This window comes from Diceros bicornis, chromosome 15 (assembly GCF_020826845.1).
Source record: "Diceros bicornis minor isolate mBicDic1 chromosome 15, mDicBic1.mat.cur, whole genome shotgun sequence".
Classification (NCBI taxonomy): Eukaryota; Metazoa; Chordata; class Mammalia; order Perissodactyla; family Rhinocerotidae; genus Diceros; species Diceros bicornis.
This window is the reverse complement of record NC_080754.1, coordinates 11,677,815-11,703,631: the sequence shown is the minus strand read 5'-3', so window position 1 is coordinate 11,703,631 and position 25,817 is coordinate 11,677,815. Positions and strand designations below refer to the sequence as shown.

Here is a 25,817-nt window from a genome sequence, read left to right as displayed (position 1 = left end):
GAAATAAGCAACCCATCAGATATGGTGCTACTTTCTGCTGTAACCGTGAAAGGAAGACAATTTACCTCATATAGTCAGTTAATGATGTGTTGCTGGAAGGGAGAGGAGGGGAGCAGGGCATTGAAGGAAAGTTCTAAAACTACTGGAAATTAAACAAGCCAAGTCTTGTGCCTTCCTAGTTTTCTTTTAAAGGGATAAGCAGACTGCAGGTGACCTAGTGCCAACAGGGCCAGATTTGCATTGCTTTGAACAGAGCTGTCCCACCTCGGGGCTGTGGCAGTCTGTCTCCTTCCCTTCGGCAGCCCATAGCCCGCAGAGTACAGGGAGGTGTGACACACAGCAGGGGTGAGGCGCTTACTGCAGCCATTAGGCAAATGAAGACACGGCCATCTGTTTCTCTTCTTACAGCAAGCCATGGACGTCTTGGGCTTTCTTCCTGATGAGAAGTATGGATCCTATAAACTCACCGGAGCTATCATGCACTTAGGAAACATGAAATTTAAACAGAAACCCAGAGAAGAGCAAGTGGAAGCAGATGGCACAGAAAGTAAGAATTCCTTCGAAGACGTGGCATTTACTCTCCCAATCCCTGACCCCAGACCTGCTGCCCTTTTCCTTGCAGTTGACCTCGCCTCTTGTTTCTTGGAAACTGTTGAAATTAATCAGCAATCTCTCTCTATTGCTGTTCCTCAAAATTATTCTCTCAGTCATCATTTTGAGGTAGAATCCTTACATCTCAGAATAAGAAACATTCTGTAATTAATTATTGGTGATACCAGTAAATTTGCTCAACTTGGGTGCTATAGGATTGACTAAGACATAGCCTGCCTTCAGCACATAGACTGTTGAGAAAAACCGAGAGAGGAGCAAATTATCGTAAGATGTATTAAGTAACACAATGGAGGTGTGAACAAAGATGGTTAGAATTCCAAAGGTGGGGTTTCCACTGGGTTGAGGCCACAATGGCTTCATTTCTCTTTGTTTTTTGTTCACATTTAAAAAATCTGTAGTGTTGCCTCCTTACCAAAAAGATTTGAGGCATCTTAAAATGAATGATCTGTATAGAATGATCATCAAAATAGAAAATCATGGGGCCGGCCCGGTGGCGCAAGCGGTTGGGTGCGCGCGCTCCGCTGCGGCGGCCCGGGGTTCGCTGGTTCGGATCCCGGGCGCGCACCGAAGTACTGCTTGGTAAGCCATGCTGTGGCGGCGTCCCATATAAAGTGGAGGAAGATAGGCACCGATGTTAGCCCAGGGCCGTCTTCCTCAGCAAAAAAAGAGGAGGATTGGCGGATGTTAGCTCAGGGCTGATCTCCTCACAAAAAAAAAAAAAAAAAAAAAAAAAAAAAAAAAAATAGAAAATCACGATTATGAAAAGAAGTGTAGTTATTATAATTATTTCACTTAATATTAAAATTCCTGGCAACTGAAACAAAAAGGGAAAACCCATTCATCCGAATCTTTCAACAAATAATCTTTTTAATTTTATATTTTCAATTGTAAAATATATATAACATAAAATCTACCATTTAAACTATTTTCAAGTGTACAGGTTAGTGGCATTAAGTACATTTCACATTGTTATGCAACCATCACCACTATTCATCTCCAGAACTTTTTCATCATCCCAAACTGAAACTCTGTACCTATTAAACACTAACTCCCTATTACGCCCTTTCCCCAACTCCTGGCAACCATATTCTACTTTCCGTCTCTATGAATTTGACTACTCTAGGTGCCTCATGTAAATGTAATCATACAATATTTGTCCTTTTGTATCTGGCTTATTTCACTTAGCATAACGTCTTCAAGATTCATCCATGTTGTAGTATGTGTCAGAATTTCGTTCCTTTTCAAGGCTGAATAATATTCCATTGTATGTATATTTCACATTTTATTTATCCATTCATCCATTTATGGGCACTTGAGTTGCTTCCACTTTTCACTACTGTGAATAATGCTGTTGTGAACATTGGTTTTCAAATATTTGTTTGAATCCCTGCTTTCAATTCTTTTGTAAATGTACCCAGAAGTAGAATTGTTGGATTAAATGGTAGTTTTATGTTTAATTTTTTGAGGAAACACCATGCTATTTTCCACAGTGGCTGCACCATTTTACATTCCCACCAGCAATGCACAAGTTTTCCAATTTTTCCACATCCTTGCCAATACTTGTTGTTTTCTGGAGTTTTCTGATAATATAGCCATCCTAATGGGTATGAGAAGGTATCTCATTGTGGTTTTGATTCGCATTTCCCTAATGATTAGTGATGTTGAGTATCTTTTCATGTGCATACTGGCCATTTGTATATCTTCTTTGGAGAAATGTCTATTCAAGTCCTTTGTCCATTTTGAATTTGGTTGTTTCTTTTTTGGTGAGGAAGCTTGGCCCTGAGCTAACATCTGTTGCCAATCTTCCTCTATTTTGTATGTGGGACGCCACCACAGCATGGCTTGATGAGTAGTATGTAGATTGCCCGGGATCTGAACCTGCGAATCCTGAGCCGCTGAAGCATAGCGTGTGAACTTAACCACTATGCCACCAGGCTGGCCCAAATTTGCTTGGAATAATGATCATAATCATATTGCATACACTATTTAATATATAGAGTTTACTTTTTCAATTAATCTTATAAGCATTTTCAGTGTTATTACAAACTCTTCATAAACATTTAAATGAATACTTAATATTTTATCAGTCATTTGTTCCGTAGTCTGTTTAGCTATTCTCCTATCGTTAGCTTCAAAGTTTTTTTCCTACTGTGGTGAATGTCTTTCTAGGTAGAATCTAACTCTTCATCTCACCCTGCCCCTGCTACCAACTCTTCACTTCTCAGTCTTCTTAATAAATGTCAACTGGATTCTCCCAGTGGCCCTAACTCAAATCTCAGGGTCATCCTGAACTCCTCTCTTTCTTGTTGTCTCTACCTTTAAATGCATGTAAAACTCACAACTACTCACCATGACCATGTCCACTGCCACCACCTAGCCCCAGCCACCATTTCTTACCAGATTATTGCAATAACCTCCCTACTGGTCCCCTTTTCTCCATCCATGTCCCGGTACTGATAGTTCTGCACATAGCAGCCAGCGGTGATCCTTTCATAGTGTGTCAGTCTATGTCTTCTCCTCTGCTCTAGACTCACCAATGGATCCCACCATAACTCAAAATAAATTCCCAGTCCTCATCATAGCCTCCGTGTCCTCTTTGATACCTCTCTAAATCTGTCTCTAATCCCTTCTCCTACTGTGCTATTGTGATTTGTAAGAAGAAATTTATATTTGGTCTTTGTCTAGTTTCTGGCACAGAGCTCCTAAAGCCCTTGGTATATCCTAAGTGGTGAGAGTAATGAAGGTGTCTTTTGTTATGTTAATGAGGTGACTTTCAGACTGCACCTAAGGTTGGGGGCTGGTCACCACACACACCAACGATGTGATTAGAGAGTTGGAATTTACAGTCCCACCCCCCGCTTCCAACCTCTCACTCCTGGGAGAGGAGAGGGGCTCGAGATTTAATCAACCATGCCTATGTATTGAAGCCTCCATAAAAACCGGAAAGGACAGGATTTGGAGAACTTCCAACTTGGTGGAGATTTAGGGAGAGTGGCATGCCTGGAGAGGGCATGGAAGCCCGGTGCCCCTTCCTCATACCTTTCCCTGCGCATCTCTTCCATCTGGCTGTTCCTGAGTTATATCCTTTGATAATAAACTGTTGATCTGGTAAGTAAAATGTTTCTCTGAGTTCTGTGAGCCTCTAGCAAATTAATTGAACCCGAGGAGGGGGTCATTGGAACTTCTGATCTATAGCTGGTTGGTCAGTAGCTCAAGTGACAACCCGGACTTGTGATTGTCTTCTGAAGCAGGGAGGAGCTGTCTTATAGGACTGAACCCTTAACCTCTGGAATCTGATGCTATCTCCAGGTAGAAAGAGTCAGAATTGAGTTGAATTGTAGGACACCCAGCTGGTGTCACAGAATTGCTTGGTGTGGACCCCACCCCGCACCCCCACCATGGGAATTGGGTTCGGAACCTTCACCCACTATTTACCCTTCTCTCCATTCCCTCCACTCAGCCCCGCTGGTCTCTTAGCTCTTCTGGGAGCATGCCAGCACTCCTGTTGCAGGATGTTTTCACTGATTCCTCTTTCTTTCTGGAACTCCCTTTTCCCAGATATCCTCATGGCTTACTCCCTCACTTTATTAAGGTGCCGTCTTGGATGTTACCTTATCAGAAAAGCCTTCCCTGGCCACCCCCACCACTTTCCCATCACTCTCATCTGCTTACCCTAAATATTTTTCTTCATGTCATTCATACAGCTATTTTTTATTGACTATCCTACTCCTCAATCCCCATCAGACGTAAACTCCGTAAGAGCAGAGACCTAATTTGGTGTGTTCACTGCTGTTTTTCTAGGTTTTAAAACAGTACCTGGCACATAGTAGTAGGTAATTATCTGTTAAATGAATCCTACTTACTCAGGGACAATCACTGTTAATGCCACAGGATGTATCTTTCATATCTTTTTTCTAGCTGATTATACACAGGTAACTTTTTAAAATAAAAAAAATGTGATTCTACTCTTTGTGTTGTTTCATTTAGATTTTTTCACTAAATTATATGTGAACGTCTTTCTTCTTGTCTGCAATATCCTTATAGATGGCTACAAAAAATTCCAGTTTATGGATATATCATAATTAATTTAAATATCTCTCATTATTGAATGCTGAATTTTTTTCTAAATTGTTGCCATCATGAACAAAAACTTGGTGAACATCCTTATAGATTCAAACATATATATTATTTTCTTAGAATGAACTTCTGGAAGTAATTTTTTCTTTCAAACTGCCCTATATTTTACCACTTATATTCCCACCAGCAGCATATGAGAGTGACTTTCTCACTGACTTCACCAACATTAGCAGTTATCATTTTTCTCTTGCCAATTAGCTAGGTTTTGTTTTACACTTAAATATTAATAAAGTTAACTTTTTTTGTATGTTATTACCTATTTGTGTTGTTTCTTTTTTTGGATTTTTGTTTCTATCCTTAGCCCATTTTTAAAATTGAGGTGCTGGATTTTTCTTATTGATTTCTAAGGGCTCTTAATATATGAAGTTTTGGTCATTTTTTCCCAGCTAATCATTTAGGAAGGAAGTGAAGGAGCTAGACAGGTGGAGAGGAGGGTGGAAAGGGAAGGACACCCAGACCTGAGGGGGCATCCTCGCCTTTACCTCTTTCTAGGGTTCCAACCCCACATTTCTACCTTTTTGCTGCATATTCCTGGTCCCCTAAACTCTGCATGGCTAAACTCAGTGTATCACCTTCTCCCTCACGTGATGTCTTCCTGTCGACATTTCATATTCACTTCTCTCTGCTCTTCTGTCTGCTCTGGGGCTGGAAAGCTCTTAGTCGTGTTTCTCAGCCTCTCCTTTCCCCTTTCCTGTTACTAGTTTAGACCTGAGCCACCTTTCACTTGGGCGTCTTGCAATGGGTTCACTTTCTCTGTACCCTGTCCCCTCTGGTCTGTCTTGCACACTTCCACAAAATTCACGGTTCTGAAGCCTGACTCTCCGCCATTTCTCTGCTCAGAGCTCCTTTAACATTTCCCCATTATTTGAGTAATACCTTATAGTGACATCAGATGTCATCTATGACCAGAAATCACCCGCTTTTCTCAGTTTATTGCTTGCTCCCTCACTGACTGGTTCAATTTGTCTTCTCTGACCACCCCTGTGCTCTCCTGCCTCTGCGCCTTTACCTCATGCAATTCTCTGTCTCAGAAGTTCTTGTTCCCATGCTTGCCTGTCAAAACCCTCCTCATCTGTCAAGGCTCAGATCAAATGCTGTTTCTCTTTTGGAACTTCCCTGGTCATGCAGTCTAGAAGGGATCTCTGCCTATTTCAGACTTTCCTAATTCTCGAATTCTTTGTCTCTCATGCAGTAGTTTTACTGACCCGCTATTTTTGCCTGTTTTTTAATTCACTCTCATGGATTATAACCTCCTTGATGCCAAGGATTTTTTGTCTTGTTTATCTGTCTTCTCACCATGGCATCTAGCACCAGGCCTTGCACACAGCAAGTGTTCAGTAAACTTTGTTCAATAAATTAACAAAATGTGCACAGCTCAGAAATCATATTCTAACCCTACCTAAAAGACTAATTGAATGCCATTGTCACAACCCCTCTTTTAGATTAGCCAGATTGTGGATTGACAAAACTGGATTTTGTTCCTTTCTTTATATCTGGCTATTTACCGATGGGACTGAACTGGGATAGAATTGTAACGTTCAAAAGGATTGTCTTTTGTTTTTCTCGCCCTCATTACCTGTTCTCAGGTGGGTCAGACCTTGTTCTCTCCATCTTCTTGACTTCACAATGTACTTACCAAACCTGGATACCATTCTCCGAACGGTAGTATTCAAACTTGGCTGCATATTGGAATAACCTGAGGAGTTTTTAAATATCTGAAGCTCAGGCCTCACCCAGACCAAAGAAAACCAGTCTCTGGGGGTGGTTGCAGGCATCGGTGTTTGCTTTTACAACATGCCAGGGGACCCCAGTTTGCAGTCAAGGTTGAGGACCACTGTAACAAGCACTCTGTTCTCAACCCTTCCTGTGTATCAGAATCTCCCGGGAACCTGGTGAAAATAGGCCCAGACCCTAGCCTCTGTCAGCAAGCCCAGTCCTTCGTGCCTTTATTAGCTTTCCAGGCTATTCTCATCTACACCAATATTTGAGAACCCCTGCTCTGGCTAAATGTTACCTCTCCCAGGTGAGATCATACAGCCCAGTTAAAATCCATGGGTTTGTTCACAAGGTCCTGAGGGAATGACGTGTATTGGTGGGAATTGCATAAAGCCTCTTTTGGAAGACCTCAGGTCACATGATGAAAATGTGTTTATAGACATTGCTGTATTCACAACAGCATTTCCTGAATGTCAGATGGACATTTATTCATAGATTTAAACTATTTTTATCTTGGTTGTAAAACTGTAAACTTTTAGTGAAAATTAAGTCATTTATTTATTTGAACATGATAATCACTATTTTCTGTCAAAAAAAAAAAAAAGGAGAACACGTGTGATGTATAATGTACACCTGCAGGATAACTCCAAGCATTCTAGCCCTGTTTGTCGATATGTGGCTGTCTCTGGAGTAGGTGAGAAATAATTCTGTAGTGTTGGATGCTGCTTCTCTTAGAAGTTAAGGTGGGATACTATACAGAGGATTTGCGTTTCCTTAGTTCATGGATAAAAATAGACTCAAAGGACTGTTCTTTACATTAGAAAAAGGATGTATGAATTTGAGACTAATTACCTATGTTGTCCATGTGCATGCTTCCAAAGCTTGGAAAACCAAACTCCTCTTCTTTTTTCTGGACAGAAAGTGGAATTGCTCGTTTTTCACATTATTGATTACTATTCATCTCCACTCAGATTCATCAGGCACGTTGCATTTCTCCCTTTCTCTTAAATATTTTCACTTTGGGTTAGATGCTCTCTAAAGTCTCTTCCAGTTCAAAAAGTCTGTCGTTCTGACCCAGTGGATTCTCAGCTTGAAATAATCAAGCTTTTGTCTCCAAACGTGGCACTCTTCGCAGGGATAGCTTGGCATAGGATGGGCATGTCTGCTCTACTTTTGATTTTTCCATTTATTTTCCCAAACAAGCTTTGCATTTTGAAAGGTTTCATAGCAGCTGAGTACCCAGGCCATTATCTCTGACATAGACTAGGAATGTAGCTTGCAGAAATGTGTGTGTAATATATATTGATTTTAGTTAACCAGCAAATCAAACATGTCAAGCTTTTTAAGCCCTTGTGAAAATTTTAAAGGCCCACCAAAAGGAAATTGATATCATGATTACAAATGACATGTAGCTCTCTAATTGTGTTTGGTTTTTACTTTATTCTCTGTTTGTGGTTGTTGTTCAGGAAATTTTGTACTTCTTGGCGAAGTAAGGGAAAACTGCATTTCCTTCTATTATTAGACATTATGTTACAGAGTGACTACATCAGCTATACTAGCATATCTCAGGATTCTTTTAAAATGGAAGACATAGCAGAGAGGGTTCAGATAAGTGAAATATTCCTTTTATTTGATAACTGAAGAAATCTACCATTTGAAATGTGCTTATAACTTTTTGCTTGTGGCACTCTTTTGTGTCATTGTCGTTTGTTAATACATGATGTGATACATGCCTATTTACCTTTCCTTCTGATAACACTCATTCCTCTCCCCTTCTTTCCTTAGAAAATGGAAGCACCGTTGTATAAAAGTACAGTTGTGTGGGTTGCGAGTATTCTTGTTGGGCAGCAGAGGGCACTATGGAACAAACAGAGACTTCACAGGAGAAGGAAATGTTTTTGATAGGTACTGGGCAAGTGTCCTGGCTTCTGTTGATTCGTGGTTGTCTTGAATTATCAAATAACATGGCAGAAGTCTCTGTTCATCCAAAGAATCTACAAATATATATGTAGAAGGGAAAAAAAGGCAAATAATAAAGATGAAATGTTTCCATGTCCTTTAGATAAATACTTCTTTTTAGAAGGGTCCAGTATCAAGAAATAAATACTTTTTAAATTTGAGCTATAATTTATATACCATAAAATTCCTTTTCAAGTATATAATTCACTGAGTTTTAGTGTATTCACAAGGTTGTGTAACCATCAGCACTATCTAATTCCAGAACATTTCATTACTCCAAAAAGAAATCCTGTATCCAGTAGTAGTTACTCTCCACTCCCTTCTCTCCCCAGCCCCTGGCAACCACAAGTCTACTTTCTGTCCCTATGGATTTGCCTATTCTGGACAATTCATATAAATGGAATCATACAATATGTGGCCTTTTGAGTCTGGCTTCTTTCACTTAGCATAATGTTTTCGAGTTTCATCTATGTTGCAGCATGCATCAATACTTCATTTCTTTTTATGACTGAAAAATATTCCATTGTATTTATATGCAACATTTTGTTTATCCATTCATCAGTTGAAGGACATTTGGGTTTTTTCCACTTTTTGACTATTATGAATAATGCTGCTAGGAACATTTGTGTACAATTTTTTCTATTGGGTGTATACTTAGGAGTGGAATTTCTGGGTCCTATAGTAACTCTAATTTAACTTCTGAGTAGCTGTCAACTGTTTTCCATAGTGGCTGTACCACCAGCAATGCATGTTACATTCCAACTGGCGATGCATGAGGGTTCCAATTTCTCCACATCTTCGCCAACACTTATTGTCTCTCTTTTTTGTGTGTGTGAGGCAGATTGGCCCTGAGCTGACCTCTGTCAATTTTCCTCTTTTTGCTGAGGAAGATTAGCTGTGAGCTAACATCTGTGCCCATCTCCCTCTATTTTGTGTATGGGAATCCACCACAGCAGGGCTTGATGAGTGGTGCATCTGTCCGAACCCATGAACCCCGGGCCACTGAAGCGGAGCGTTCAAACTTAACCGCTACACCACTGGGCTGGCCCCCTTGTCTGTCTTTTTGATTATAGCCATTCTAGTGGGTGTGAAGTGGCATTTTGTTGCAGCTTTGATTTGCATTTCCAAGAAATAAAATCTTTTAAACGTTTAGGATCTAGGCATTTATTTTAAAACTACAGTCTACCTTGCTACATAGGTCTAAACACATCATCCTTGCTACATAGGTCTAAACACACTCTATTTGACTATAACGGAATGGATTTTAACAGCGTTTTTCATTTCCCTCTCCCAACCCTCCTTGCTTTCCACCGTCCTCTCTCCCTCTCCTTCTTTCCCCCCTCCTTTCCTCCCTCCTTCCTTTTTTCTCTCCCTTTCTTTGTTCTGACCAGGTGCTGACAAAGCTGCTTTCCTCCTGGGAATTAACTCCTCTGAGTTGGTGAAGGGCTTGATCCAGCCTAGAATCAAAGTTGGTAATGAATACGTTACTAGAGGTCAAAATGTAAAACAGGTAAGGCGATATTTCAAGAGTGTTGTGATTCTATGATCCTGTAATAATTGTCTACATATCGTACTTGTATGTTTTTCAACTTCTGACGATGTCTGCAACAAGAGCTTCTATTAAAAAGCAAAAAAAAAAAAAAAAGCTACTGTGGTGGGTATTCCAGATGTATTCGTGTGACGCGTCCCGCAGTAAATGCTCTTATGTTAAGAGCATTTCTAGCCTGAAATATACCGTTTTGACAGTTTCCCTTAGGTAACAAGTCTCTTTGCAGATGGAGGCAAGCCCTTTGCTTGTGATCAACATCTTTGTTGTCCAGCTAAGAAGCTCTCAAAGTTAGTGGTTCCTGACATAAATAAAATTGGCAAATTCGCATTCCTCGCCTATTTGGAATATCGACTCTTTAGAGTAATGCATTAGTTGAGAAAGGGTTGCAGAACATATGCTGAGTTAGTATTTGAAGGGAGGAGGGGATTGAGAACAGAGATGAGAAACAGATAGTCACATAGGTTTGTTCAGCATTCAGGAGAATGTTTTAATGATAGAATAACAAGTGCTCTAAGGACTGCTGGTCTGAGGCTTTGCCAGATGCAGTAAATATTCCCAGGGCTGCTGGATAATGAGATCATCTAAGCATGCCAGTGCATTTCAAAATGATAATTTGCATCTCTAATGTGGTTAGTCAGTACGAGATAGGCCGTGCTGCGGTAACACACACACTGAAATCTCAGTGACAACAAAATAAACATTTATTTCTTCTCACACCAAGTCCAATACAGATTGGACAGGCTTCTTCATTTTGTAGTTAGGCCATCTGGAACACACAGCCTCTGAAGCCACTGCTGCACCAGGGGAGAGGACAAGTTGTGGAGAAAGTGTACCCACCCGAACTGCTGGAGCTGGAAGTCTATCACTAATAGTCTGTTGGTGAGGATTAGTCAGCTCATCCCCTGAGCTACAGGGGCTGAGAAGTGCAGTCTTTCTGGAAAGAGAAAATAGTGTGATCACATACAATATGTGTAAAGTGTTCACAGGTCTCACCTCCTTCCGTTCTGACAAGGGTACCCAGAGGTAAGCAGGACAGGAATACTTAACGTCTGTGTTTCCAGTGCAGGAAACTGCGAGTTAGGAAACATAACACACATTCCAGAGGACACACAGCTGGTATTCAGGGGGCAGAGAGTCTTCCTTTATACACATCCTGAATCTGAAAAAGATAGACAAATGTACAAATGTGTGGTAGGAGACAGTTATTTTGACTACAATAAACTCGATTTCCTTTGGCATATTAAGGTATCTGATGTGACTATGTTATTTAAAACATTTCAACAGCTAATTAAAATCAATTTCCTAGTTTAGCTTGCTCTCTAAATCAATAACTCTACTTCTACCATAATATTAACTATACCAAAACAATTTGCTTACATTGCTGTCCTCCCTGGTAATGTAAGCTCCTCGAGGCTCTAGACTGTGTCTAATTCGTCTTAGTAGCCTCGGCGCTTAGCACAGTGCCCTGCAAGCAGTAGGTGCTCCATAAATGTTAGAATGAGCTAAGTTGAGCTGAATTTGAACATGATCAGCAGGACAAGTAGTTGAGCTATTTCTTGGTAGTGAGGTTAGAAGTGTTTGGTAGTTTCTTGCTTTTTAAAATATTCACCACAACACGCATGCATGACATCTATGATTATAGAACAAGGACTTTCTCTGTATAAAACTAATGAGCCCGTTGGAGGACTGAAATCAAACCTTCTCCTCTTTAATACTGTGTTCTCTGGGACTGAGTTACCACACCAGCCTTTACTATAATAGAACAAGTGAAGCAAGCTAATATATTATTATTCAACGGTAAAAGAAAAAAAAAAACCCCGCATCCTCTAACCTCTCTCTCTCTCTCTCTCTCTCTCTGTTCCTCCCTTTACTGGAGACAGAGTAAGAAAGCACACTGTAAGGCTTTTCTTTTCTTAGGAATTTTAATGACTTTATAGAGACAATTGCCACTGCTAAGAATAGAGATGTATATGCTCTGTTGATGACAATTGCAAAAGATGGCAAAAATTCTTGCAGTGTTAACACTCTATACAAAATTTAGTTCTAGCTCTAACACTAGCTCTGGGACCTCAGTCAGACATATTCATCTCTCTGAGCACCCCAGCGAAGAGGTTGAATTCCTCCGTGTGTCTCACTGGAGGGGTGATTGGCATCTAAATGAGACAGTTCTTCATGTATGAGAGTGTCCTGCACGTTGTAGGAGATTTTGCATCCCTGCTCACTAAATGCCAGTAGCCCTCTCAGTCATAATGACAACCAGAAAATTCCTCCCTATTTCAAATCCACTCCTCCTTTGGGGGAGGTACCATCCCAAGTTGAGAGCCACTATACACGTTTATCAAGAACTGAGTTTCTTCAGGTCAAGTATTTTATGATTCCATGAGAGTTCTAACTATGCCTATTAGAAATAAGTTATTTTAACTTAAAAAGATTAATAATGATAAAACAATAATAATAATCCATAGCCATCGAGTACTTACTATGGGTGCCATGCTAAGTACTCTGTATGGATCGTGCAATCAAACAACACACCTGCAAACTTGCTCTTATGCATATTTCCATTTTATAGTTAAAGACAGTGAATCTTACAAAGATTCACTGCTCAAGGTAATATGGCGAGTAAATACTGGAGTGAGGATGAGGCAGTGAGAAAAGTGGGAAGCGGGTGGGAAAAGGGGAGCTAACACTTATTGGATACTAAGTGCCAAATGTTGTGCGATTTATCTTTACATCCTCAATGTATCTTTACATCCCTGGCCTCACTGATTCTCTCCCAAAAGCCCTGAGATGTGCGTGTTTTAATATTGTTATTTTACAGCTGAGAAAGGCAGGGATCAAAGTGGTTAAAAATAGGCTATTTGATTTCATTTCTTTGTTTGTTTTTGTATTGTCTATCATGCACTTTGCCCCCTGTAATCAAAGCCTTCTGTGAAAAGTGGATGGGTGGGTTTAGTTGCCTCACTCCTCCTTCGCTGGACAGAAAATGATTAGAATGATGAATTAGTGAGCAGTATGTTGGCTTGTTGGTTTCATTAGTTCATGCAGCAGACACCATGCCCTCTATTTTTTCCTCTGCCTACGTCTTCAGGCTTTCTTCCTGTGTTTCTTCTCTTCTCCCCACCCCTGGCTGCATGGTTTCTCTCGCACTTCCTCTTCTCAAATATTTAGGGAATTACAAGAGGTGAGCAAGTTAGTCACGTTCTTTTCAAAGTTTCAAAGTGACTGCTGCAGACAGTGAGTGATTTCCTCGGTGTGCCAGAGGACAAAAATCACTCTTGGTGCTTTATGTGTGCGAGTGTGCTCTTGATGCCGATAATAAAAAACTGTGATGCCATCCGGCTTATGGATCACTGTGGAAATGACTCAAGATCACTGATCAGAGAGTGGGTGACTCATAACTAACTCACCACCAGACACCAACTGGCTCCTGCTGCGGTCTCTCTCCTGGGCAGCTGAAGGATGGATGTGATAGGCCGATTTTAAACGTTAAGCGGTTGGAGCACATTATGCTTCCAGGCTTGGAGACTGTCCAGCTGAAATTCACTCCTACTGGGAGTCTGTCAGAAACCTGCTACTACAGCAGCGCCTTCGCATCATGGAAGCAGGATCTGCATTCTTACAGCAGCATCCAGGCACAGAGGTTGGAGCTCCCCCCAGGAGATTACGTTAGAGCCTCTGCCACACACCTCCAGGGAGGAGAAATGAAGCCTGAGTTCTACAGTAGGAGAATCTGAGTCAGAATGATGCACTAAATTGCTATTCTCCCTAAAGGGAGTTGAGAGCGACACTGGGAACTAATATAATAAAGAAGATAGAAGCTGAGGCTAGAAAGAACCTTGGAGAGCGTTATTCAGCTGATACTGCAGCCTAGAGAGGTTAGGTCACTTGCCGAAGGTTACACAATTTATTAGCAGCAGTAACAGCAGCAGCAGGATAAGGGCTAAGGATTCCAGATTCCTAACCTCTCTCTCAGCACTTATGAAACGATATGGTACATAGGAATCAGCGGGGAAATGTGTTACAGTGCAAATTCTGATTCCTAGGCCTGGGACTGGCTGCTGAGGTGCTGAGAGTCGTCATTTTTAACAAGCTCCCAGGTGATGCTGATGCTGCAGTCTTAGGACCACACTTTGATTAGCAAGGCTTTAGAGCACATTGCCACCTTACTCCAGGGAATTTGGTCCTTTGATAATAGGAATGGGATTTCTCTCGCAGGAGTGATCAGTAGGCAGGCACCAGCCTAGCTCGCTTCCTTCCCCTACCTCTCTTTCCCTCTCCTTCTCTCTCCCTCCCTTCTCCTTTTCCTCCCTTCCTTGCTTCTTCCTTCTCTCTCATTGTACTCAGCAGCAGGCTAGAACCACAGAAAGTCAATAGATATATCTTGATTTTACTAGAAGGTGGCTGCTGTTGGGGAATGCCCAGAATTAAAATGCACACTGCTGTCAGATCAAGGAATGGGCTCAATGTGATTTCCAGGTGACCTATGCTGTTGGTGCCCTGTCCAAGTCAATATATGAGAGGATGTTTAAGTGGCTGGCGGCACGTATCAACAGAGCCCTGGACGCCAAGCTGTCAAGGCAGTTCTTCATTGGCATTCTTGACATCACTGGTTTTGAAATCCTTGATGTAAGTATATATGGTAACAATGAGGTCAATGTGTATTTACAAGGAGATTAGAAAATGTGAATTGAATGTTGGAAAATGTAGTCAAGACACGATGAGATTCGTTCTGTGCAAACTTTAAGAGCTACTTTGGTTGGAAAAGAGCTATTATTAAATATTAATAAGTAACAATAATGATAATTATAATTAATTGTATTAAGAAATTAATTCAGCCTTAAATAAAGTTAAATAGAGGTAAAGGAAACTTTTATGATTTTGAATTTTAATGTCAAGTGTTATTTTATTATAATAATCTATATTTGTGGATATATCTGAAGGAGGTAAGAATTTAATTGAGCATTTCTGACTTGTTGGTCTATTTACCATCATATGATAGTGGTTATGGTTTTCTCTTTACTGTTCATTTTTCCAAGTGGACCTCAATTTTATTTTATTTTTTTATTGAGGTATATTTGACAATTAAAAAATGTATATATTTGAGGTCTACAATTTGATGATTTGGTACACACATATACTGTGAAATAATCACCACAATCAAGCTAATTAACATACCCATCACGTCAGAGAGTTACTATTTTCTCAATTTCATTTTTCTCTCTCTTCCTACCTGTTCATATCTTTGAAGTGTAACAGCCTTGAGCAACTTTGCGTTAATTTTACCAATGAAAAATTACAACAGTTCTTCAATCAGCACATGTTTGTTCTGGAACAAGAGGAATATAGGAAAGAAGGCATCGACTGGGTGCCTATTGACTTTGGTCTGGGTTTGCAAGCCTGCATAGACCTCGTCGAGAAGGTAATGTGTGTTTTTCTCCTCGTCTATTTTCATTTAGGAGAATTGTCCCTACTTGCCACATTGATCCTTGTCAGGACTCAGGCTCCGTCAGGGGATGGGAAATGGAGCAGGAGAGCTCTGCACATTTTCTCTTAATGGTCTTCATGTGCAGCACCCGTGGCATCCTGACTAAACTCTTGCGTCAGTCGGCCCACTCCATCATCCCTAACGCAGACTGTCGCCAGGCATTTGCTGCTTATGCATGGCCTCCACTGTTAATGCGTGAGGAAACTTGTCGAGATTAAAAATGGTCTTGCTCTTGACTGGAAAAACACAGAGCTGAAAATATGAGCACTGTAGGGCCTGCCTGATTAACATAAGGTGAATGAGTAGGCCCAGAGCTGCTTAATGAAATTTGGCAAATTAGCATGCAAACAAACAAGTACCATAAATCCCCAAGGCCACTACCTTGCAGGATGTAGTTTGTTCATTTAATTGGACAAGTACCAGTTAGTTTAAGTAATTTATGACAATACTTCATGGCTTATTAGTAAATTAGCTGCAGTGTATCATTTCTGAATTCAGTGACGTTCCCGTAGTCTGAAATCTTTCCATGTGCTCTGGGAGAGATTAACCCGGTTTGCTGGGGGAATTTAGCTTGGCCTTCTCTGTGGCTTTGTCCACGGGAGCAAACATGGCGGCACGTTAGCAGCTCCATGCCACTTGGTTCTCGCTATAACCGTGGGTTGCAGTGAATTCTGGAGACAGGCTGGATGGGCCATGGCCTACTGCTTTTAGCATTCTGAACGTGCTGTCACATTTGATTCTCAGCAACCCTGTCCGGAAGGGGCTAGGGTGACCGACCTGTCACTGTCCTTTGCAGGCCTCAGAGTTTATCACTCAGTGTCCCATCAATTTTATTTATTAGGCTTTAGGTGAAACTAAATCTTCCTTGAAAATAGCCATTGTTCCTAACAGAAGTGGACGTCACATTGATTTTATTTATTTTATAACCAGTGAACTTCTTGGGGGGAGGATAGACTGATTTAAAAAGTAATGAAAATGAACCAACTTGTGAGCTGATTAAAAATAATAATAATGACCCAACCATGATCTGGTCGATGTCTGCTGGCATTATGAAAGCTGTAGTTTTCTGATTAGAAATGAAACAAAAGACCTGGAGCTCCTTAGAGGGACAGATTTACCTTCTGGCAATTGTCACCTGTAATATCTACTCTCTCTGATTATGGCGAGACACTGTTTTCAGGCAGGAAGGTGACACAGACATTATTCAGAGCCTCACAGGTCTGTGAATGTTACTGATGTTTAGTTGATCTGAAGCCTATGGTCTCATTTATGCCAATCTCAGTTATTCCCAATAACCCACTAGCAACAGGGATGTAATTTCCTCTTGCATTTTCTACTGATGTGATAAAATGAGGAAAAAAACCCAAAACTGACCAGACGATAGAGGGAAAAGATAAGTCTTTGGTTTCCTATGAACAGTTTTAAAGATATTCAGGTCAGGCAAACAAGGAATACCAAAATCTTTCTTTAAATAATTCTATATTTTGAAAAGATCATTGTGTTTGTTCAGGCTACATGAAGAAAAATTGTAGTAAATATTAATGATCAAAATTATTCCTTGAGTGGATGGTCCAGTGGTGCAAGTGGTTAAGTGTGCGCGCTCTGCTGCGGCGGCCTGGGTTTCGCTGGTTCAGATCTCGTGCGTGCACTGACGCACCTCATGTCGAGCCGTGCTGTGGTGGCATCCCATATAAAGTAGAGGAAGATGGGCATGGATGTTATCCCAGGGCCAATCTTCCTCAGCAAAAAAAAAAAAAAAAAGAGGAGGATTGGCAGATGTTAGCTCAGGGCTGATCTTCCTCACCAAAAAAAAACACCAAAAAGCAAAAAAAAATTACTCCTTGAAATAGAATGAATCATGGGAAGTTTTCAAAATTCAAAAGAACTAAAATACGTCAGTATGTATACGATGTCTTACAGCATGCGTCTGTGTGCATATATATAAAGTAAAGAGATATTGGTACATAAAAGTTTTGTTTTTTTATTTTTACAAAAAAGTTTATATCAAAGTAAAAAAATGTATTTTAACACCAACATTGTTAATTTGGTCTTCAAGCATTCAGTGACCTCTTTCTTTATATATAGAGTGAAAAAAATCTATTACAGGATTAGCTCACACTTCTTTCATTACCTGAAATATTCTAGTTTGTGTAGGACTTGAGCATCAATAATTTACACGTTAAAGCATTAACATGTGATTACATATTTATGGTTTTACATAGATATTGGTAAAGTTATTTCTAATATTTTTTTAAACAACTACATCCAAAATTATACATTTAAAAACATGTTGCCCCTTCAATGTGGTCACCTTGAGAGGCTGTCTTCCAATAATTCAGCCCTTTTGGAAAAAGTCCCTCACAGGATGGGAATTAGGGTAGGGTTTTAGATTTTTGCCGGCTTTGAGAGAAAATTAACTTCAATACTAATCATCTTACCTGTTTTCGAGTCCAAACTATGGATATTACCTAGCTTGATCACATCTTTCACCTTATTTGTCTGACTTGGCCTGAATAACTTTTGACTGTTACTACACAATGCTACGTAGTCAGACAACAGGAAGTTTCCAATACCAGTAGTCAACGGTGTCAGACATCCCAAAGAAGGTTCTAAAATATTTTAAATCCTGGTAGCATGGGGATTATGCTTATTGGCAATAAGTTTTGTTACCTCCCAAGTGAGGTTCTTTGGATATGCTAATTCTGGTGTTTTTATTCTAAAATGAATCACATTAATATCTAATTATCTCTTGTACGCACATGAATATTTTCTTTAAACATGTAACTCTGTGCTTTTTTATTCACAGCTCTTACTTTCTGCCAGACTATTGCCCACAGCAAAGCAGCCCAGGTCCCAGAGCTCAAACCCGTATGTCTTTTTTTTTTTTGTGAGGAAGATCAGCCCTGAGCTAACATCTGCCAATCCTCTTTTTTTTTTTTTTTTGCTGAGGAAGACTGGCCCTGGGCTAACATCCATGCCCATCTTCCTCTACTGTATATGGGATGCCGCCACTGCATGGCTTGACAAGCGGTGCATTGGTGCACGCCCAGGATCCGAACCGTCGAACCCGGGGCCACCGCAGCAGAGTGCGCGTGCTTAACCACTTGTACCACCGGACAGGCCCCTCAAACCCGTATGTCTTAGTGTTTGCCTGTCAATTAATCACTTAACAGAAATTTTAGATTTTAGTCACCTCGGGACCTCCTGTGCTCAGGGTTATGAGTAATGCAAACCAAAGGCATCATCCTGGCACTTACGGTATGATTGGAAAGATGTCTTAAGACCAAAACTTTTACTAATTTTTTTAAAATTAAACAAACAAGTGCATTTATTTAGCAACTACTAGTTTTGATCACTTCCTTGTCACCCCATTGGTGACCATAAACGCCCTACGGTTATGGCGATGGCTGGACAGATGACACCTAACACCGGACAGATGAGATTGACAGCAGCTTGTTGCTCACATATACTCACAGCCTGAGGGAGGAGGACACCGCGTGCCATGCAGGGCCACATGGCGTTTGCACTTGGGAGCAGGATGAAGCAGCAGGGCTGTGGGAGGCAGGGTGTGTAGGAATGATATAGGGTGAGGGGATCCTTGCTTCCTGCTGGAGGATGTGACTGGTTGGAGTAATTCCACGGCTGGGAGGAACTGAACCCATTGCTCGAGGATGAGCAGACACTGTACCCCGTCCCACGATAAGGAGGGTTGTCTGCCTGGGGACCTGACCCGCAGGAGCACAACGGGGAGGGGAACTTGCGACTAGGTTGTCTGAGGCCCTCCTGGTGTTCCTCTGATGTTAAGGCACACCTAAGGTTGGGTCTGAATTTTAGGCCTAATACCACACTACTGTGTATAAGACTTTGAATTAAATGCTGTAGAAAATGTAAGCATTTGTTATAAATAGCACTTGCCTTAGGAAGTATGCAGTCAAGTAGGAGATTTGTAGATCTGATAAATGTAAAAATATGTGTTGGTATAAATGCAGTAAAGGCACAGGCAGAGGCCCACAGAGCTCAGAAGAGCAGAGGTCACCTCCACCTGCGGGAATCTACGAAGCCCTGGTGGGAAGGGGGTAAAATTTCAGCTGGATCTTAAGAAATGGGTATGATTTCAGCAGGTGAAGAGAGGAAGATAGCGAGCAGCTGGAGGGACTGGCAAGAACAAAGGGATAGAGACCAGAAACAAAGGACACGTTCCGAAATGTTAGGTCATCTAGTTAGAGCTTAGACCACACAGATGGAAGTAGCTAGAAGTACAAATGAAGGTCAGACTGGGAAGGGATTTTAATGAGTTTACACCTTATTTTTAGGTAGTGGGGAGCCAGAGGGCTCTGCCGGGCAATAGAGTAGTCAGAGCTGCTCGTGTTGAATCTGGTGGGTTTGTGTGCGGTGTCTGGGATGGGAGGGAAGGCTCAGGGTAAGGCAGTTAGGAAGCTGCGAGAGCAGGCCAGGTGAGATAGAGAGGTCCTTAATCAGGACAGCAGAAATGGAAATAGTGAGAAAGTGACAGATGTCAAAGAGAGGAAGGCAGAACTGGTAATATTTGAAGAGGGAGAGGTTGGATCACTAATGTTCTGAGTCAGGGCAACAGACTCAAACCACTTTCTGTGCAATATAGGACAATTGATGCTACAGGGCAGAATAGAATTGCTCTTTTTCCTGACATATTTGGAAATTAGTTTGCTGGAGGGCCTCATATTGATTAGAAGCTTTATACCTCCTGAGCACTGGAGAAATGGAGAAGACCCTGAAGAAATAGTGTTTTTCCCTCCTCAGTGGTTTAGTTGTTACTCTCTGAGCTATGACATCTACTTTCTTTACATAAAACTTCCATTCATCCCCAAATGGAAGTTGGCTTTATTGGCATCCCAGAGAAATGGCGGTCCTCATGTATGGGAGGTGGTTCTGCTCGAACTGGGGACTGCTTCTCTTTGTGAATTTGCCACAACGCTCTCGTTAACAGACACCATCCCAGGAGATGCTTGGATTTTTAAACGATTCATTCCAGTTTTCACTGAGGGTTGACTATAGGCATGGAGGGAAAATGCATGGCACAAGATGGAGTCCATGACTCCAAGAGCTTGTCCTCCTCATCCTCCTCCTCATTTCTCACTTTGCCAAGAACCCACAAGTGCAGTGCTGCCAGGAGCAAGACAGGTGTCGGTTTCACTTAGAATACTTGTCCTCGCTGAGAATGCTTCACATATTCACTCACTGTATCACTCCCCATCTAGATGCTTGGGAGGAAGGAAGACGTCCCAGAACTATTCAGTACAAGAGTTATTGGTGGAATGTTGTTCAACACATTTTCTATAAAATGCGACTTCTAAGTCTGTGAGAATATACAAAAGAAGAAGAAAAACAGTGCATATATTAGAATGATAGACTTAGGTGGTCAAAAACATGATCTTCAAATATCTGCTGATCCGCCACTTAGAAAAAGAATTAGATCCATTTGTATTGGCTCCAGTGGAATAATTTAGAACAAAGGATTCTAAATTGAAAACAAATTTTCTTTTAATCTATCACCCATCCAGAGCTTTGACTCAAAGTTGGTGTGTTCTCTTTCCATGAAAATATCCAAGCATAAGCTAATCTGCCTTTTAGAAGGAAATTCTGAAGAGAATTCAAGGAGCTTTTAGGCGGGTGGACCAGACCTTTAACGTCTTTCCCAAACCTGAGTGTCTATGGTTCTTAGGTTCAAAAGGTTGGTAGAGAATCATGCAATCTACGTTGTTGGGCCAAGGAGTCATGTTCCATCTGGGAATTCTCATGACATTTTCTCTATACCTCTGTTTTGTCTGCTTTGTAGTCTAGTATAATGTACATGTCTTCTCGGTTAGATGCTCTGGAGCCAGAACCCATGTCTGACTCGTTCTGTTATAACCCAAAGTGTCTGCTTAGTGATTTGTTCATAGAAGGCACTTTAAAAATATTCATGGGTAGATAAATGATTATACAAATATCTATTAGAAATGAAAATATAAGAGTCCTTGATTTTCCCTGCGAAACCTGTTTTTCCCTATGCATATGTACCTTATATTGGTTAATGGCAGCATCCATTACCCATTTGCTCAAGCCACAGAGCTGGTCATCCTTCTGCTTTCTATTACACCCCATGTTCTGTCCACCAGCAAGGTGTGAGTCAGCTGTGCTTTCAACCTGTGCCACATTTCAATAACTTCTCATGATCTCCAACACTATCACTAGTCTAGACCAGGGGTCAGCAAACTGCAGCCCTGTGGGCCAAATTCGGCTTGCAGTCTGTTTTTGTAAATAACTTTTTTTTTTTTGAGGAAGATTGGCCCTGAGCTAACATCTGTTGCCAATCTTCCTCTTTTTTCTCCCCAAAGCCCCAGTACGTTGTTGTCTATCACAGTTGTAGAGTTGTAGCTCGTCTATACGGGACGCTGCCTCAGCGTGGCTTGACAAGCGGTGAGTAGGACCGAGCCCAGGAGCCAAACTGGCTAACCCCAGGCCACAGAAGCAGAACGTGGGAACTTAACGGCTGTGCCACCAGGCTAGCCCCATGTAAATAACGTTTTAATGGAACGTTGTCACACCCATTTTATTTACGTATTGTCGGTAGCGGCTTTCAGGGCTGACGCGGCTGAGTTGAAGGCAGAGGTGGCACAGAGACTGTGTGGTCCACAAAGTCTAATATATTCACCCTACAGATCTTTAGAGAAAAAGTTTGCTGACAGGGGCCATCAGTTTTTCTATCATATATCCTTTTTTGGTTTTTGTTTATTACAACTCTTTAAAAATGTAAAAACCGTTATTAACTCACTGGCTTTCCAATATAGGTCACAGGCAGGATTGGGCCCACAGGCTTTGCTTCACCAACCCCTGTTCTAAACAAATGATCCTTTTCAAGCGTAAATCAAATCATACCACTTCATGTTCAAAATCTCCAAAGTCCTCTCATTATACTTAAAATAAAATCCAAAATTCTTACCACAGGCTGTAAGGCCTCTGAGATCCAATACTGCTCACCTCTCTGACTTTATCTCTACCCCATGCTGCATCCACCTAGCTTTGCTCTGTCCACACTTGCCTCTGGCAGGACCTCAAACTTGCCGAGTGGGCTCCTGCCCCAGGGACTTTGCACTCCATTTCTCTGCCCAGAATACTTGTACACAGATCTTTTCAGGATTTGCTCTTCTTATTCAGGTCAGAGGATTATACTCAGCTATCCTACTAAAATAGCTCCCACTCAGCCCTTCAGTCATTCTCTATCTCTTTACTTTGCATGATTTCTTCAGAGCACTTATGTGAAACTAAGTTATTTAGTTATTTATTTTTGGTTTACTTGTCTTTTGTCTCTCTGCTCCACTAGAATGTAAGCACTCGAGGACAGGTGCTTTGTGTATGTGGCTCAGGCTGCATTACTAGCTCCTACTGGTACCTGACACCGAATAGGTATTTAATAAGTATTTGTTGATGGATGATTGGCTGGTTATATGTAGTCAACATCTCTTCCCCTTGTCAACTGGTTAGGTTCCTGGGAAAGAATTTACATGGATCCTCTACTGAAAATACTGTTTCCTGGTGTTTTTCTTCATCTGCTGTTCATATGTATCTCCAACAGCCAATGGGCATCTTTTCCATCCTTGAAGAGGAATGTATGTTTCCTCAGGCTACAGATGTGACCTTCAAGACCAAACTTTTTGACAACCATTTTGGAAAGTCGATTCATTTCCAGAAGCCCAAGCCTGATAATAAGAAGAAATATGAAGCTCACTTTGAACTTGTCCATTATGCAGGAGTGGTAAGTTACCTCTAGACCCTCAGCCTTGAATTTGCCTGACTCTGTTTCAAATGCACTCAGCCAAAGTCCTTAGATAATATATAAGTAAAGTTTAAATTAAATGAAGAGATGAATAAAATAAATCTAGGTTCCAGAAAAAAGTTGGTGTAGCCTCTTAGCACTTAGGAAATGAAATACCCGTAATATATAATAGTATTCCATGTGTGCAGAGGTCAAAAACCTCAAAATAGACTCAGTCACCCCAACTCAAAGTAAAGAAGCTTCAGAAAGTCATGGAGACCATCAAAGTCATGGGTTTTTTCCTTATTTTTCCTTCCTTTTAACTTAACATTGTGTGAACGAGTGAGTTCAATTGATCTTTTTATTGAAGGTTTTATTTTTTTATTCTCTCATAAAGAAATAGTCACTGTGAAGTAATGGTCTCCAAACTACGGCCAACAAAAGCGTCTAATGACCCTCACCGCCTCTCTTGTCTCTGCGGGGGTGTGTGTGTGTGTGTGTGTGTGCCTCTTTTTTCTGCTTTTCTGCTTCTAGTCAGTGATTCTGGACGGAACAGAAAGAGAACTGATATATGATAAGATAATAATTCAACCTAAAAATGACCTGCCAATTGTGCATAGATATGCTTGTAATTTTCTTCTTTGGTATCCTTGAATATTAATTATAATGATATTTATAGTAAAATACCATTATATTTGCTTATGTTTCTTTGAATGCTCACTGTGTGTTGGAGACAGTTGTTATTTCATCTGTTCTTGCCTATGAAGGGGTCCTGATGTGAATTGTTTCTGCTGGAAATACCTTCTATTTCTTCCTCCCTCCCCTTCTCTTCTTTTCTTTCCAGGATGTAAATAGTAAAGCCTGAAAATCTCTTTGGGTTGCACAATGGACTTCTGGAGTATTATTCCGTACTCTTACGTCAAACTGATTTGAAGTTAAAGGACCTATACAATTTGTGACTTTTTTTTAAGGAATGCGCAATTTGCTATGTTAATTTATGTATTCTCCTCTTTTGTTACCTGACTGCCTGCCTTTCCAAAGGTGCCTTATAACATCAGTGGCTGGCTCCAAAAGAACAAAGACCTTCTTAATGAAACAGTGGTGGCTGTATTTCAGAAGTCATCCAACAGACTCCTGGCAAACCTTTTTGAAAATTACATCAGTGCCGACAGTGGTGAGTCGAACAATCTTCCCTAATTCTTCAGCCTCAGAATGGAGCCCATTGCTGCTTACAAAAATCCTTGCTTCTCTCCTAAGACATCGATGTCTGCTCCCTGTGGTCTGACTTGCCCCCTCTTATTAGCCTTTCTGTCCTCACGCTGGTAGTTCTTCAGGGAAATGGTGCTCTAAGGTAGAAATATTTCAGGGAGCCTGCTCTGGCTTGCTTTTATCTCTACTCGACCCAGCTGCAAAGAGACAGCAGCCAATCATGCTTTGATAAATGATTTTGGGGAAATAACAAGCCCCTTTAATGTCTATTCCTCAAGTATCTTAGAATTCTTCACATTGCTTTCATATTATAATAACTTGGGGTTATTATAACTTCATCAGGGCGGAGATTATGACTGACTTGTTCAATTATAGCCTCAAGCGTGTAGCGAATGCCTCTTTAGCGGGGACTCCATAAATGATTATTGACCAGCTAATTGATCTTCTCATTTAGTAGTTTGTAATTTACAAAGCACTTTTAGGTGCATCACCTTATTCAATCCTTGCCATGACCCTTTCAGATACATACAGAGGGAAATCTCTCCCTATCTTACAAGAACAAGTACAGAAGAGTTAAGTAGTGTCCCCCATTTCACAAATCTCCTACATGGCAAAGCCAAGGCAAAAAGCAGGACTCTGTGTCCTAGTCTGGTGTCTATTCCTCTCTCACTGTCCCCTAGAAACAAACAAAACAGAGAAATGGACAGGCTACACGGATTTAGGATGCAATTCAGTCTTCTGCACCACGATACAAAGGATTTGAAGATGCTGAGCCTCACCATTGCATAAGGCTATAGAGGGAAGCTCTCCATGATTCACAGCAAAAGCCACAGAATGGCAGCCCCTGAGCAGAACCTGGCCTTAGACATGAATTTGTTTTGTCCACACAGGTTAAAAAAATCAGAAGATTTTACACACACATTTGGATTTCCTTTTTCTTTTGAAAAAAGGAAATTATGGGAAAATAGAAAATCTGGGCAGCCTGAGTTCAGATACCCTCGTGGCAATGGAGCAGATTGCACTAGCTGTTCTTTAAGTGGGGTGTGTACCCCGACTTCCTAACATTCTCACCCTCCTATAATCTTACACCCAGCTTCAAGTTAACTCCTGGCCCCTGTAGGCTGGGTTGGGACTCCTGATTGACTTGGTCAGGGATGGAGAGAGAATTTAGCGCTTCTCGGCTTCATCAGCACATGATGACATAATTCAGGATCCTGCATGGAATCCTGTTGGCCTGCCTCAAGTGGAGGTTGAGAAATGGAAGCTACTGTGTTTGGACCCTGATTATCTCCCGGCAATGCATTTGCCTGATTCTAATAGCTTCTAAAGTACCTTTGAGAAGTCTGCTAGGTAGTGGCCACATAACCTTATGGCTC

At 41.1% G+C, this 25,817-nt stretch overlaps 1 protein-coding gene across 1 annotated transcript in view; it reads left to right on the top strand.

The window, feature by feature from the left end:
- Positions 1–25,817, top strand: part of MYH15 (myosin heavy chain 15) — a 127,419-nt gene that overhangs the window by 26,221 nt on the left and 75,381 nt on the right. The window contains exons 12-17 of the mRNA XM_058556514.1: positions 409–547; positions 9,816–9,934; positions 14,450–14,599; positions 15,222–15,392; positions 23,053–23,232; positions 24,274–24,406. Of these exons, the coding sequence (XP_058412497.1) occupies positions 409–547; positions 9,816–9,934; positions 14,450–14,599; positions 15,222–15,392; positions 23,053–23,232; positions 24,274–24,406 (892 nt within the window). The remainder of the gene's footprint in view (positions 1–408; positions 548–9,815; positions 9,935–14,449; positions 14,600–15,221; positions 15,393–23,052; positions 23,233–24,273; positions 24,407–25,817) is intronic.